The sequence below is a fragment of the Oncorhynchus tshawytscha genome, unplaced genomic scaffold (genome assembly GCF_018296145.1).
Source record: "Oncorhynchus tshawytscha isolate Ot180627B unplaced genomic scaffold, Otsh_v2.0 Un_contig_2190_pilon_pilon, whole genome shotgun sequence".
Lineage (NCBI taxonomy): Eukaryota > Metazoa > Chordata > Actinopteri > Salmoniformes > Salmonidae > Oncorhynchus > Oncorhynchus tshawytscha.
In genome coordinates, this window is record NW_024608093.1 from 26,182 (window position 1) to 43,408 (window position 17,227).

Consider the following 17,227-nt stretch of genomic DNA (forward strand, 5'->3'; position numbering starts at 1 on the left):
CATCTGTTTTGCGCTTAGTGGGACTATCATTTGTTCTTCAACAGGACAATTACCCAACACACCTCCAGACTGTGTAAGGGCTATTTGACTGAGAAGGAGAGTGATGGAGTGCATCAGATGACCTGGCCTCTACAATCACCTGACCTCAACTCATTTGAGATGGTTTGGGATGAGTTGGACCGCAGAGTGACAGAAAAGCAGCCATGAATTGTTGGATTTTGTTTAATTTGTTTAACATTTTTTTTTTGCTACATGATTCCCATATGTGTTATTTCATAGTTTTGATGTCTTCACTATTATTCTACCCTGTAGAAAATAGTAGAAATAAAGAAAACCCCTTGAATGAGGAGGTGTTCTAAACTTTTGACTGGTACTGTATATAAAAAATAATACTATATATGAATAAAAAATGTTAAGTTATTCAAGTATAAATTACCAAAGTTATGATAGATTGCTATAGATTTTTTTGTTAATTACCAAAATTACTGAAGATTCTGGTAACTTTGGTAAATTACAGGTAGCTTTGTTTAAGCATAAGTTTTTTTCTCTGTAATTTGTAGTCGTGCCAGCAGTGAGCCTGTGTTGCTTCTATAAAACTATCTGGATTATATCCAGCACCATCTGTGTGTCTTTGGGATGTTAATGAATGATTTTACAGACACACCCTAGAACCTGTCCAAGTCATGCCTGGGCCTGAACCTCTTTCTCTGACAGCTCTCAAGAGGAGGTCCTCTTCAGACTGACTTACAGTCTGTGTGTGGTGTATGCATTTCTGAAGATAGCTTTGTTAGATACACTACAATCAGTGGCCCCTAAAGATATAATAACTGTCTTGTGATTACAATAGTGATTAGAATATCACTAACATCACTATCATGTTTTTACAGCATATATGCTCTCTACACTGTCAGCATCAACCAGTGTAAATCTCTCTGCCGTTAGCTAAGGAAGCTAAGTCAGATTTAATCAATGAGTTACTGTATACCCCTCTCACTTTCAAGTAATACGTCTGGTATTTGTATTGAATGTGAAATCTCCTGTTATTTACCAGTCAGGGATAAAACATTCAATAAAATATGCCCACTTTGTTTGACACCATTCATTCTCTTTCAAACAGTCGTCATCCCATAGAATTAGGAATAGTAGGATCTCTATGGGTCATCTGATCCGTATCTGATAATGATATTCAGTTCAAAGGAGTCAGTCATCAAATCAAATGTGTTTATATAGACCTTCTTACATCAGCTGATATCTCAAAGTACTGTACAGAAACCCAGTCTAAAAGCCCAAACAGCAAGCAATGCAGGTGTAGAAGCACGGTGGCTAGGAAAAACTCCCTAGAAAGACCAAAACCTAGGAAGAAACCTAGAGAGGAACCAGGCTATGAGGGGTGGCCAGTCCTCTTCTGGCTGTGCCGGGTGGAGATTATAACAGAACATGGCCAAGATGTTCAAATGTTCATAAATGACCAGCAGGGTCAAATCATCCAGCCAGTGTCTTTGTCCAACTGTGTTCTCTTCATTCCAATGGAATACACAATGTGTTCTCTCCATTCCAATGGAATACACAATGTGTTCTCTCCATTCCAATGGAATACACAATGTGTTCTCTCCATTCCAATGGAATACACAATGTGTTCTCTCCATTCCAATGGAATACACAATGTGTTCTCTCCATTCCAATGGAATACACAATGTGTTCTCTCCATTCCAATGGAATACACAATGTGTTCTCTCCATTCCAATGGAATACACAATGTGTTCCATAGCTATTCAGATAATAGATTGATCTTCCTGTCGGTCAGAGCTGCGTTGAGAGTGCCCCCGTCACGCTTCCTGGTTTCATTTGTGATGCCCTGCTTCTGTTAGTGAAGTTGCTGCGGAAACCCTGTCCAGCCATGAAGTAGAGGATGGGATCCACACAGCTGTTGGCGCTGGCCAGGGGGCGTGTTACCTTATAGGCCATGCTGGACACCCTCAGCAGCTCACAGCTCACCTGGGGATGAATAAAAACTCTAATGATTTAAACATTAATTCTGTTGACAATGTGCCTTTTAAAGAGCAACTGCCTTTAAAAAGCAGCAAATCCCTTTGAAAACAACATATGATGCATCCCTTTGAAAACGACCTATGACGCATCCCTTTGAAAACAACCTATGACGCATCCCTTTGAAAACAACCCATGTGGCATCCCTTTGAAAACAACTTATGTGGCATCGATGGCAGATTTCTTGAATTATCTTAGATTCCCTCACGTGCCAATCGGCATGTTCAGTGGCTCTTTAAAGGCAATGTTACCGGGCTCGCAGAGATCATACTTAAGTTCAATGCTGCAGATGTCGTCTCCATAGTGGAAATTACATTTAAATGTCAATGACCTTTGAATCCCAGCCTATACAAGGATAATGACAATATCAACAACAACAATCATAATAGCAGTGGTTAAATTGAGCCTGAGCTACCTGGAACTCCAGCATCTTGGGTGACAGGGAGAGCTACCTGGAGCCAGACTCCTGCATCTTAGGTGAAAGGTGAATCTACCTGGAGCCAGACTCCTGCATCTTGGGTGCCAGGGAGAGCTACCTGGAGCCAGACTCCTGCATCTTGGGTGAAAGGTGAATCTACCTGGAGCCAGACTCCTGCATCTTGGGTGACAGGGAGAGCTACCTGGAGCCAGACTCCTGCATCTTGGCTGACAGGGAGAGCTACCTGGAGCCAGACTCCTGCATTTTGGGTGACAGGGAGAGCTACCTGGAGCCAGACTCTTGCATCTTGGGTGACAGGAAGAGCTACCTGGAGCCAGACTCCTGCATCTTGGGTGACAGGGAGAGCTACCTGGAGCCAGACTCCTGCATCTTGGGTGACAGGAAGAGCTACCTGGAGCCAGACTCCTGCATCTTGGGTAAAAGGGAGCACTACCTGGAGCCAGACTCCTGCATCTTGGGTGACAGGGAGAGCTACCTGGAGCCAGACTCCTGCATCTTGGGTGAAAGGTGAATCTACCTGGAGCCAGACTCCTGCATCTTGGGTGAAAGGTGAATCTACCTGGAGCCAGACTCCTGCATCTTGGGTGAAAGGTGATTCTACCTGGAGCCAGACTCCTGCATCTTGGGTGAAAGGGAGAGCTACCTGGAGCCAGACTCCTGCATCTTGGGTGAAAGGGAGAGCTACCTGGAGCCAGACTCCTGCATCTTGGGTGACAGGGAGACCTACCTGGAGCCAGACTCCTGCATCTTGGGTGATAGGGAGAGCTACCTGGAGCCAGACTCCTGCATCTTGGGTGACAGGGAGAGCTACCTGGAGCCAGACTCCTGCATCTTGGGTAAAAGGGAGAGCTACCTGGAGCCAGACTCCTGCATCTTGGGTGACAGGAAGAGCTACCTGGAGCCATAACTCCTGCATCTTGGGTGACAGGGAGAGCTACCTGGAGCCAGACTCCTGCATCTTGGGTGACAGGGAGAGCTACCTGGAGCCATAACTCCTGCATCTTGGGTGACAGGGAGAGCTACCTGGAGCCAGACTCCTGCATCTTGGGTGACAGGGAGACCTACCTGGAGCCAGACTCCTGCATCTTGGGTGACAGGGAGAGGTACATGAAGCCAGACTCCTGCATCTTGGGTGACAGGGAGAGCTACCTGGAGCCAGACTCCTGCATCTTGGGTGAAAGGTGAATCTACCTGGAGCCAGTCTCCTGCATCTTGGGTGACAGGGAGAGCTACCTGGAGCCAGACTCCTGCATCTTGGGTGAAAGGTGAATCTACCTGGAGCCAGTCTCCTGCATCTTGGGTGACAGGGAGAGCTACCTGGAGCCAGACTTCTGCATCTTGAGTGAAAGGTTAATCTACCTGGAGCCAGACTCCTGCATCTTGGGTGACAGGGAGAGCTACCTGGAGCCAGAATCCTGCATCTTGGGTGACAGGGAGAGCTACCTGGAGCCAGACTCCTGCATCTTGGGTGACAGGAAGAGCTAACTGGAGCCATAACTCCTGCATCTTGGGTGACAGGGAGAGCTACCTGGAGCCAGACTCCTGCATCTTGGGTGACAGGGAGACCTACCTGGAGCCAGACTCCTGCATCTTGGGTGAAAGGGAGAACTACCTGGAGCCAGACTCCTGCATCTTGAGTGAAAGGGAGAGCTACCTGGAGCCAGACTCCTGCATCTTGGGTGAAAGGTGAATCTACCTGGAGCCAGACTCCTGCATCTTGGGTGACAGGGAGAGCTACCTGGAGCCAGACTCCTGCATCTTGGGTAAAAGGGAGAGCTACCTGGAGCCAGACTCCTGCATCTTGGGTGACAGGAAGAGCTACCTGGAGCCATAACTCCTGCATCTTGGGTGACAGGGAGAGCTACCTGGAGCCAGACTCCTGCATCTTGGGTGACAGGGAGAGCTACCTGGAGCCATAACTCCTGCATCTTGGGTGACAGGGAGAGCTACCTGGAGCCAGACTCCTGCATCTTGGGTGACAGGGAGAGCTACCTGGAGCCATAACTCCTGCATCTTGGGTGACAGGGAGAGCTACCTGGAGCCAGACTCCTGCATCTTGGGTGACAGGGAGACCTACCTGGAGCCAGACTCCTGCATCTTGGGTGACAGGGAGAGGTACATGAAGCCAGACTCCTGCATCTTGGGTGACAGGGAGAGCTACCTGGAGCCAGACTCCTGCATCTTGGGTGAAAGGTGAATCTACCTGGAGCCAGTCTCCTGCATCTTGGGTGACAGGGAGAGCTACCTGGAGCCAGACTTCTGCATCTTGAGTGAAAGGTTAATCTACCTGGAGCCAGACTCCTGCATCTTGGGTGACAGGGAGAGCTACCTGGAGCCAGACTCCTGCATCTTGGGTGACAGGGAGAGCTACCTGGAGCCAGACTCCTGTATCTTGGGTGACAGGAAGAGCTAACTGGAGCCATAACTCCTGCATCTTGGGTGACAGGGAGAGCTACCTGGAGCCAGACTCCTGCATCTTGGGTGACAGGGAGACCTACCTGGAGCCAGACTCCTGCATCTTGGGTGACAGGGAGAGGTACATGGAGCCAGACTCCTGCATCTTGGGTGACAGGGAGACCTACCTGGAGCCGGACTCCTGCATCTTAGGTGACAGGAAGAGCTAACTGGAGCCATAACTCCTGCATCTTGGGTGACAGGGAGAGCTACCTGGAGCCAGACTCCTGCATCTTGGGTGACAGGGAGACCTACCTGGAGCCAGACTCCTGCATCTTGGGTGACAGGGAGAGGTACATGGAGCCAGACTCCTGCATCTTGGGTGACAGGGAGAGGTACATGGAGCCAGACTCCTGCATCTTAGGTGACAGGGAGAGCTACCTGGGGCCAGACTCCTGCATCTTGGGTGACAGGGAGCGCTACCTGGAGCCAGACTCCTGCATCTTGGGTGAAAGGGAGAGCTACCTGGAGCCAGACTCCTGCATCTTGGGTGAAAGGTGAATCTACCTGGAGCCAGACTCCTGCATCTTGGGTGACAGGGAGAGCTACCTGGAGCCAGATTCCTGCATCTTGGGTGAAAGGGAGAGCTACCTGGAGCCTGACTCCTGCATCTTGGGTGGAAGGGAGAGCTACCTGGAGCCAGACTCCTGCATCTTGGGTGAAAGGTGAATCTACCTGGAGCCAGACTCCTGCATCTTGGGTGACAGGGAGAGCTACCTGGAGCCAGACTCCTGCATCTTGGGTGAAAGGTGAATCTACCTGGAGCCAGACTCCTGCATCTTGGGTGACAGGGAGAGCTACCTGGAGCCAGACTCCTGCATCTTGGGTGACAGGGAGAGCTACCTGGAGCCAGACTCCTGCATCTTTGGTGACAGGGAGACCTACCTGGAGCCAGACTACTGCATCTTGAGTGACAGGGAGAGCTACCTGGAGCCAGACTCCTGCATCTTGGGTGACAGGGAGAGCTACCTGGAGCCAGACTCCTGCATCTTGGGTGACAGGGAGAGCTACCTGGAGCCAGACTCCTGCATCTTGGGTGACAGGGAGAGCTACCTGGAGCCAGACTCCTGCATCTTGGGTGACAGGGAGAGCTACCTGGAGCCAGACTCCTGCATCTTGGGTGACAGGTGAAGCCAGGCAGAGCCTTTAAAAGCGTAGGATTCCAGTGGTTGTGGTACTGTACCTGGGAGGGATCCATTTGCTCCAGGTATCTGAGGGAGTAGTACAGACTTCTGGTCAGGTGGAAGGGTAGGAAACACAGCATGAACACTGCTAACACGATGATTATCATCTTCACAGACTTGTGTTTGGAGCGATGAGCAGCGAGCCCCCCGACTCCCCTCGACTGGCTCCCTCCTGCCCCCCAGGTGGGCTCCAGAAGCTTCCTCACCATCAGTCCATAGCACACCATCACCACCATGAAAGGGAAGGCAAACATCAGGATAGACACCACCGAGCTGTACACCAGGAAGTCATGAAATAACTCTGGACTGGACGTGTCGAAACACACCCTCTCTGTCCCCTCGTCCCTGGTGCGTGAGAAGTAGAGCACGGGAGCCTGGCACATCAACACACACGCCCACACCGCCGCAGACACCAGCCGGGCTCTCCGGGAGCTGACCCAGCTCAGTGACCTCATCGGGTAGCACACACCCAGGAAGCGGTGTAGGCTGATGCAGCACAGGAACAGGATGGAACCGTAGAGGTTAGCGTAGAACAGGAAGCGGATGAGTTTGCAGAACGGTTCGCTGAAGGGCCAGTCGTTCTCGTCGGCGTAGTAGTAGATTAGGAAGGGTAGGGTGAGGATGTAGAGGGTGTCGCACACTGTCAGGTTGAACATGTACACCGTGGAGGGCTTCCAGCGTTTTGTACGGAACAGGATCACGTACATGGCCGTGACATTCAGGGCTAGGCCAATCACGAAGACCAGAGTGTAGCTGACAGGAAGCAGGATGTACTTGAAGTCCTCCTTGAATTGACAGCGCCAGCTGTGCCCGCTGCTCTCATTTGTTGAGTGGTTGGCGAAGGTAGCCATCTTTGTTCATAAACAGATCTGAGGAGGATACAGATGTTAACTAATATGCGCACACACACCCACACACCCACATACAGAATGAGAGAGAGGAGACAAGTGTGACAAGTAAATATCAACTGTACTAGCCACTTGTATAACACTCCACAGTAAAGCTAAAGGAGTACCAATGTCTCTGTTGACTTCAAATTGTATTGGTCACATTCACATGGTTAGCAGATGTTAATGCGAGTGTAGCGAAATGCTTGTGCTTCTAGTTCCCGACAATGCAGTAATATATAACAAGTAATCTAACAAATTCACAACAACTACGCATGCATGAAGGCACATGCTGGAAGCAGAAGCTCATTTTGACATAATACCCATAATTCCTTCATTTGTATCTTTCCTCAATCCCCTTACGAGTCCAAGTTAAGAGAGGGATGGAGTGGAGGAAGTTGGATGTTTTGTCCTTAGATAGTGATAGATGTTATAGCTGTTCCAACAGGTTTGGATCCCACAGAGGGCACTTTGAACGTTTAAGTTGATGATTCATCAGGAAGTTATTGTCCTATTTTCACAGGTTCCGAGCATGGTGACAGGATATGATAACTAAGGTTGCAAAAGGAAGGTATATTACTGAAAACGTTCAAAGTTTACCAGTAAACTCCCAGAGTTTTGATATCTTTCAAGGATTTTATGTAAAATATATGAAATAAATAAATAAGATGATTTTAAAATAAGATATACAATGACAAAACTGTAAAACATCCTAAATATAAACTGTCAACTTAGTGAATACCACTGCTGTTTAACATTAGGGGTTCAGCATGAAATATCCTTCATATTTATTTTTGATGAACTTTGATTTATTTGACTGTCAGTATATATTTGTTGTCAATGTTTTGGGTCAAACTGGTGGTAGTTGTGAGTAAAGTCAATAGTTATAAGAGTTACAGAGTTAATAAAAAATAATGCCATTGTTGATTAGATGCTTCTGTCATTAATTAGGCCATTTTCTCTTGAACCATATGCTCTGTCTACTAGAAACTCATAAACAATATGGATACAGATATAATAAATTAATACTATATATAAATACATTTTCTTAAGTTATTCAAGTATAAAATAACAAAGTTACAATAGATTACTATAGATTTTCTGTTAATTACCACAATTACTGAAGATGGTAAAGTTGGTAGTTTTGCAACCGTAATGATAACACAGAGAAATACACATGGCGTGGTACAGCAACACATGGTACAGTACAGCAACACATGGTACAGTACAGCAACACATGGCGTGGTACAGCAACACATGGTACAGTACAGCAACACATGGTACAGTACAGCAACACATGGTACAGTACAGCAACACATGGTACAGTACAGCAACACATGGCGTGGTACAGTAACACATGGTACAGTACAGTAACACATGGTACAGCAACACATGGCACGGTACAGCAACACATGGTACAGCAACACATGGTACAGCAACACATGGCGTGGTACAGCAACACATGGTACAGCAACACATGGCGTGGTACAGCAACACATGGTACAGTACAGCAACACATGGCGTGGTACAGCAACACATGGTACAGTACAGCAACACATGGTACAGTACAGCAACACATGGCGTGGTACAGTAACACATGGTACAGCAACACATGGCGTGGTACAGCAACACATGGTACAGCAACACATGGCGTGGTACAGCAACACATGGTACAGCAACACATGGCGTGGTACAGCAACACATGGTACAGCAACACATGGCGTGGTACAGCAACACATGGTACAGCAACACATGGTACAGCAACACATGGTACAGCAACACATGGCACAGCAACACATGGCGTGGTACAGCAACACATGGTACAGCAACATATGGCATGGTACAGCAACACATGGTACAGTACAGCAACACATGGTACAGTACAGCAACACATGGTACAGTACAGCAACACATGGTACAGTACAGCAACACATGGCGTGGTACAGCAACACATGGAGTGGTACAGCAACACATGGTACAGCAACACATGGCGTGGTACAGCAACACATGGTACAGCAACACATGGTACAGCAACACATGGTGTGGTACAGCAACACATGGCATGGTACAGCAACACATGGTACAGTACAGCAACACATGGTACAGCAACACATGGTACAGTAACACATGGTACAGTACAGCAACACATGGTACAGCAACACATGGTACAGCAACACATGGTACAGTACAGCAACACATGGTACTGCAACACATGGTACAGTACAGCAACACATGGTACAGCAACACATGGTACAGTACAGCAACACATGGTACAGAAACACATGGCGTGGTACAGCAACACATGGCGTGGTACAGCAACACATGGTACAGCAACACATGGTACAGTACAGCAACACATGGTACAGCAACACATGGTACAGCAACACATGGCGTGGTACAGCAACACATGGTACAGCAACACATGGTACAGTACAGCAACACATGGTACAGTACAGCAACACATGGTACAGCAACACATGGTACAGCAACACATGGTACAGTACAGCAACACATGGTACAGCAACACATGGTACAGTACAGCAACACATGGTACAGTACAGCAACACATGGTACAGTACAGCAACACATGGCGTGGTACAGTAACACATGGTACAGTACAGTAACACATGGTACAGCAACACATGGCACGGTACAGCAACACATGGTACAGCAACACATGGCGTGGTACAGCAACACATGGTACAGTACAGCAACACATGGTACAGTACAGCAACACATGGCGTGGTACAGCAACACATGGTACAGTACAGCAACACATGGTACAGTACAGCAACACATGGCATGGTACAGTAACACATGGTACAGTACAGCAACACATGGCGTGGTACAGCAACACATGGCGTGGTACAGTAACACATGGTACAGCAACACATGGCGTGGTACAGCAACACATGGCGTGGTACAGTAACACATGGTACAGCAACACATGGCGTGGTACAGCAACACATGGTACAGCAACACATGGCGTGGTACAGCAACACATGGTACAGCAACACATGGCGTGGTACAGCAACACATGGTACAGCAACACATGGTACAGCAACACATGGTACAGCAACACATGGCACAGCAACACATGGCGTGGTACAGCAACACATGGTACAGCAACATATGGCATGGTACAGCAACACATGGTACAGTACAGCAACACATGGTACAGTACAGCAACACATGGCGTGGTACAGTAACACATGGTACAGTACAGTAACACATGGTACAGCAACACATGGCACGGTACAGCAACACATGGTACAGCAACACATGGCGTGGTACAGCAACACATGGTACAGCAACACATGGCGTGGTACAGCAACACATGGTACAGTACAGCAACACATGGCGTGGTACAGCAACACATGGTACAGTACAGCAACACATGGTACAGTACAGCAACACATGGTACAGTACAGCAACACATGGCGTGGTACAGTAACACATGGTACAGCAACACATGGCGTGGTACAGCAACACATGGTACAGCAACACATGGCGTGGTACAGCAACACATGGCATGGTACAGCAACACATGGTACAGTACAGCAACACATGGCGTGGTACAGCAACACATGGCGTGGTACAGCAACACATGGTACAGCAACACATGGCGTGGTACAGCAACACATGGTACAGCAACACATGGCGTGGTACAGCAACACATGGTACAGCAACACATGGTACAGCAACACATGGTACAGCAACACATGGCACAGCAACACATGGCGTGGTACAGCAACACATGGTACAGCAACATATGGCATGGTACAGCAACACATGGTACAGTACAGCAACACATGGTACAGTACAGCAACACATGGTACAGTACAGCAACACATGGTACAGTACAGCAACACATGGCGTGGTACAGCAACACATGGAGTGGTACAGCAACACATGGTACAGCAACACATGGCACAGCAACACATGGCGTGGTACAGCAACACATGGTACAGCAACATATGGCATGGTACAGCAACACATGGTACAGTACAGCAACACATGGTACAGTACAGCAACACATGGTACAGTACAGCAACACATGGTACAGTACAGCAACACATGGCGTGGTACAGCAACACATGGTACAGCAACACATGGTGTGGTACAGCAACACATGGCATGGTACAGCAACACATGGTACAGTACAGCAACACATGGTACAGCAACACATGGTACAGTACAGCAACACATGGTACAGCAACACATGGTACAGCAACACATGGTACAGCAACACATGGTACAGCAACACATGATACAGCAACACATGGTGTGGTACAGCAACACATGGTACAGCAACACATGGTACAGTACAGCAACACATGGTACAGCAACACATGGTACAGTACAGCAACACATGGTACAGCAACACATGGTACAGTACAGCAACACATGGTACAGAAACACATGGCGTGGTACAGCAACACATGGCGTGGTACAGCAACACATGGTACAGCAACACATGGTACAGTACAGCAACACATGGTACAGCAACACATGGTACAGCAACACATGGCGTGGTACAGCAACACATGGTACAGCAACACATGGTACAGTACAGCAACACATGGTACAGTACAGCAACACATGGTACAGCAACACATGGTACAGCAACACATGGTACAGCAACACATGGTACAGCAACACATGGTACAGTACAGCAACACATGGTACAGTAACACATGGTACAGTACAGCAACACATGGTACAGCAACACATGATGCAGCAACACATCAGCATGAATGTATTGTTACGTTCCCCAGTTTCTGTGTTGTGGGTTTGTGTATAATATGTATGTGTGTATTTCAGGAAATGGATTCCTGGATTCCATCAAGCAGCTGATTGGTCAGCCCCATTGCAGATTGGAGCATTGATCCCGCCCTCTCGTTAGGGGATACAGCTGTCGGCAATTACCGACTCCTGCCGGCAGCTTGAAAAGCCAGAGTACCTTTGTTAGGAGAGAGAGCTTATTGGATGTCCTGTGTTGGTTGTTACTCAGAGACAGTTTTGTTGAAAGTATTTGTAGCCGCTACTTCTGAGTTATGTCTGTGCCAATAGAACTCAGTGTTTTTCATTATTGAAATTGTTCCCTTTACATGAGTAATTATTCAGTTTTTGTTCCCTGGGGGAGGGGAAGGCACCTTGGGAGTGTTTAGGCAAGAGGCCTGTGGCCATACATGTACCTGTGGAACGTACTCTGTCTATGCCACTAGGTAAGACCTGGGCAGGCCACCCCCTGTATTGTGGTTAGCCCACCAGGTGGCGTTAAGAGTAAGTAAGTGTGTAGGAGAGGGGGCTCTTTAACTTTTACTTTCTTTGTTTCTTTGTTCCATCCAGCCCCTTTTCCCGAATTACCGTGTCAAGGAAGAATAAATTCCCTGTAAACGGTAATATTCTCTGCCTCTGTCATCCTTACCTACAATCTCATATCTCTTTCACTCCACGGGGAGTTGAGTGTAGCAGGGTGTGGCGTCCCCCCTCCAAGAGGCGTGTGTAACAGTTTTATAACACAGAGACACCCGCACACATAGATCGAGGGTGGGGGTGGTGCAATTCTTTTCCACCAACAGTATAGGCCTGTTAATACAGGACTAGTAAAGGTCTGTTAATACTGGACTAGTAAAGGTCTGTTAATACTGGACTAGTAAAGGCCTGTTAATACAGGACTAGTAAAGGTCTGTTAATACTGGACTAGTAAAGGCCTGTTAATACAGGACTAGTAAAGGCCTGTTAATACAGGACTAGTAAAGGTCTGTTAATACAGGACTAGTAAAGGCCTGTTAATACAGGACTAGTAAAGGTCTGTTAATACAGGACTAGTAAAGGCCTGTTAATACAGGACTAGTAAAGGTCTGTTAATACAGGACTAGTAAAGATCCAGTAATACAGGACTTGTAAAGGTCTGTTAATACAGGACTAGTAATACAGGACTAGTAAAGGTCTGTTAATACAGGACTAGTAAAGGCCTGTTAATACAGGACTAGTAAAGGTCTGTTAATACAGGACTAGTAAAGGTCTGTTAATACAGGACTAGTAATACAGGACTAGTAAAGGTCTGTTAATACAGGACTAGTAAAGGTCTGTTAATACAGGACTAGTAAAGGCCTGTTAATACAGGACTAGTAAAGGTCTGTTAATACAGGACTAGTAAAGGTCTGTTAATACAGGACTAGTAAAGGCCTGTTAATACAGGACTAGTAAAGGTCTGTTAATACAGGACTAGTAAAGGTCTGTTAATACAGGACTAGTAAAGGTCTGTTAATACAGGACTAGTAAAGGTCTGTTAATACAGGACTAGTAAAGGTCTGTTAATACAGGACTAGTAATACAGGACTAGTAAAGGTCTGTTAATACAGGACTAGTAAAGGTCTGTTAATACAGGACTAGTAAAGGTCTGTTAATACAGGACTAGTAAAGGTCTGTTAATACAGGACTAGTAAAGGTCTGTTAATACAGGACTAGTAAAGGTCTGTTAATACAGGACTAGTAAAGGTCTGTTAATACAGGACTAGTAAAGGTCTGTTAATACAGGACTAGTAATACAGGACTAGTATAGGTATGTTAATACAGGACTAGTAACGGTCTGTTAATACAGGACTAGTAAAGGTCTGTTAATACAGAACTAGTGAAGGCCTGTTAATACAGGACTAGTAAAGGTCTGTTAATACAGGACTAGTAATACAGGACTAGTAAAGGTATGTTAATACAGGACTAGTAACGGTCTGTTAATACAGGACTAGTAAAGGTCTGTTAATACAGGACTAGTAAAGGTCTGTTAATACAGGACTAGTAAAGGTCTGTTAATACAGGACTAGTAATACAGGACTAGTAAAGGTATGTTAATACAGGACTAGTAAAGGTCTGTTAATACAGGACTAGTAATACATGACTAGTAAAGGCATGTTAATACAGGACTAGTAAAGGTCTGTTAATACAGGACTAGTAAATGTCTGTTAATACATGACTAGTAAAGGTCTGTTAATACAGGACTAGTAAATGTCTGTTAATACATGACTAGTAAAGGTCTGTTAATACAGGACTAGTAAAGGCCTGTTAATACAGGACTAGTAAAGGTCTGTTAATACAGGACTAGTAAAGGTCTGTTAATACAGGACTAGTAAATGTCTGTTAATACATGACTAGTAAAGGTCTGTTAATACAGGACTAGTAAAGGTCTGTTAATACAGGACTAGTAAAGGCCTGTTAATACAGGACTAGTAAAGGTCTGTTAATACTGGACTAGTAAAGGTCTGTTAATACAGGACTAGTAAAGGTCTGTTAATACAGGACTAGTAAAGGTCTGTTAATACTGGACTAGTAAAGGCATGTTAATACAGGACTAGTAAAGGTCTGTTAATACTGGACTAGTAAAGGCATGTTAATACAGGACTGTAAAGGTCTGTTAATACAGGACTAGTAAAGGTCTGTTAATACAGGACTAGTAAAGGTCTGTTAATACTGGACTAGTAAAGGCATGTTAATACAGGACTAGTAAAGGTCTGTTAATACTGGACTAGTAAAGGTCTGTTAATACAGGACTAGTAAAGGTCTGTTAATACAGGACTAGTAAAGGCCTGTTAATACAGGACTAGTAAAGGTCTGCTAATACAGGACTAGTAAAGGTCTGTTAATACAGGACTAGTAAAGGTCTGTTAATACAGGACTAGTAAAGGCCTGTTAATACAGGACTAGTAAAGGTCTGTTAATACTGGACTAGTAAAGGTCTGTTAATACAGGACTAGTAAAGGTCTGTTAATACAGGACTAGTAAAGGTATGTTAATACAGGACTGTAAAGGTCTGTTAATACAGGACTAGTAATACAGGACTAGTAAAGGTCTGTTAATACAGGACTAGTAAAGGTCTGTTAATACAGGACTAGTAATACAGGACTAGTAAAGATCTGTTAATACAGGACTAGTAAAGGTCTGTTAATACAGGACTAGTAAAGGTCTGTTAATACAGGACTAGTAAAGGTCTGTTAATACAGGACTAGTAAAGGTATGTTAATACAGGACTAGTAAAGGTCTGTTAATACAGGACTAGTAAAGGTCTGTTAATACAGGACTAGTAAAGGTCTGTTAATACTGGACTAGTAAAGGTCTGGTAATACAGGACTAGTAGAGGTTCAGCGTTACAGACGTCTATATAGGTTTTCTTCTAAGAGTGTACACTACCACATAAGTTTTAACAGATAAGCAAGTTGGAGTCTGCTATTGGACCAGGTCTCTCTTGTAAAAGAGATGTTATCTCAATGAGAAAAGCCTGCATAAAATGTTTTTTAAGTTAGCATACACTCTCTCTCTCTCTCCACAGAAAGAAGAGCAATGCATTTCTTAAAGGCGTCTACGCACTGCAGAAGGAACACGTCAGAGCTTCTCCTGTCCTGCAACATTGCACATTTTACCAGTACTAGTTACTCACAGTGAGAAACGCTGTTCAGTCTTGAAGGAACACACTCCGGATATGTACAGCAACTATGTCCAACTCCTGTACTAGACTCTAATATACCTGGATTACTGATGCCCCACTACAGCTAGCAGAGTTACCTGTCTCTATCTGCTGGTTAGGCCTATTTACTGTAAATCTCTGAATGCGTCTTCCTCTCGGAGATACACAGAATGCTTTACACAATGTTTCTCCATGCTCGTGTGTGAGCGTGTGACAGTCCAGTTATTTGGCTTGGTGCTGAACCTGAGTAGGCGTGAACATGTTTGACAAGCTGCAGCCTGTACACACACACAGGGATGGAACTCATGATCAAGATCAACTCTCCTTCCGTGGCCTCCAATTGCTCTTAAATACAAGTAAAACTAAATGCATGCTCTTCAACCGATCGCTACCTGCACCTGCCCGCCTGTCCAACATCACTACTCTGGACGGCTCTGACTTAGAATACGTGGACAACTACAAATACTTAGGTGTCTGGTTAGACTGTAAACTCTCCTTCCAGACCCATATCAAACATCTCCAATCCAAAGTTAAATCTAGAATTGGCTTCCTATTTCGCAACAAAGCATCCTTCACTCATGCTGCCAAACATACCCTTGTAAAACTGACCATCCTACCAATCCTCGACTTTGGCGATGTCATTTACAAAATAGCCTCCAATACCCTACTCAACAAATTGGATGCAGTCTATCACAGTGCAATCCGTTTTGTCACCAAAGCCCCATATACTACCCACCATTGCGACCTGTACGCTCTCGTTGGCTGGCCCTCGCTTCATACTCGTCGCCAAACCCACTGGCTCCATGTCATCTACAAGACCCTGCTAGGTAAAGTCCCCCTTATCTCAGCTCGCTGGTCACCATAGCATCTCCCACCTGTAGCACACGCTCCAGCAGGTATATCTCTCTAGTCACCCCCAAAACCAATTCTTTCTTTGGCCGCCTCTCCTTCCAGTTCTCTGCTGCCAATGACTGGAACGAACTACAAAAATCTCTGAAACTGGAAACACTTATCTCCCTCACTAGCTTTAAGCACCAACTGTCAGAGCAGCTCACAGATTACTGCACCTGTACATAGCCCACCTATAATTTAGCCCAGACAACTACCTCTTTCCCAACTGTATTTAATTTTAATTTATTTATTTATTTTGCTCCTTTGCACCCCATTATTTTTATTTCTACTTTGCACATTCTTCCATTGCAAAACTACCATTCCAGTGTTTTACTTGCTATATTGTATTTACTTTGCCACCATGGCCTATTTTGCCTTTACCTCCCTTCTCACCTCATTTGCTCACATTGTATATAGACTTGTTTATACTGTATTATTGACTGTATGTTTGTTTTACTCCATGTGTAACTCTGTGTCATTGTATCTGTCGAACTGCTTTGCTTTATCTTGGCCAGGTCGCAATTGTAAATGAGAACTTGTTCTCAACTTGCCTACCTGGTTAAATAAAGGTGAAATAAAATAAATAAATAAATAAAATGTACCCACTGTACACACACACAGGGATGGAACTCATGATCAAGATGTACCTACTGTACACACACACAGGGATGGAACTCATGATCAAGATGTGCCTACTGTACCTGCTCAGTATTTAGCTATGACTTGCTCAGTATTTAGCTATGACCTGCTCAGTATTTAGCTATGGCCTGCTCAGTATTTAGCTATGACCTGCTCAGTATTTAGCTATGACCTGCTCAGTATTTAGCTATGGCCTGCTCAGTATTTAGCTATGACCTGCTCA

At 45.6% G+C, this 17,227-nt stretch overlaps 1 protein-coding gene across 2 annotated transcripts; it reads right to left on the reverse strand.

Moving 5' to 3' along the window:
• Window positions 1–1,373: 1,373 nt before the first annotated feature.
• LOC121843265 (P2Y purinoceptor 2-like) lies at window positions 1,374–15,667 on the reverse strand. 2 transcript variants are annotated; one of them, XM_042312867.1, is made up of 4 exons: window positions 15,448–15,667; window positions 6,123–6,992; window positions 1,758–1,995; window positions 1,374–1,726 (listed from the first exon to the last, which is right to left on the reverse strand). In XM_042312867.1, the coding sequence occupies exons 2-3, from the start codon at window positions 6,972–6,974 to the stop codon at window positions 1,801–1,803; spliced, it is 1,047 nt and encodes a 348-aa protein (XP_042168801.1). In that variant the 5' UTR covers window positions 6,975–6,992; window positions 15,448–15,667; the 3' UTR covers window positions 1,374–1,726; window positions 1,758–1,800. The 2 variants fall into 2 exon arrangements, with proteins under 2 accessions (XP_042168801.1, XP_042168800.1); XM_042312866.1 differs by having other exon boundaries at window positions 1,374–1,995.
• Between the last annotated feature and the right edge of the window lie 1,560 nt (window positions 15,668–17,227).

Coding starts and splice junctions, on each gene's coding strand:
- LOC121843265 (XM_042312867.1), bottom strand. CDS start 6,974: ATGGCTACCTTCGCCAACCACTCAACAAATGAGAGCAGCGGGCACAGC. Junction 1,996..6,122: donor AGCAAATGGATCCCTCCCAG/GTACAGTACCAC, acceptor ATTCATCCCCAG/GTGAGCTGTGAGCTGCTGAG.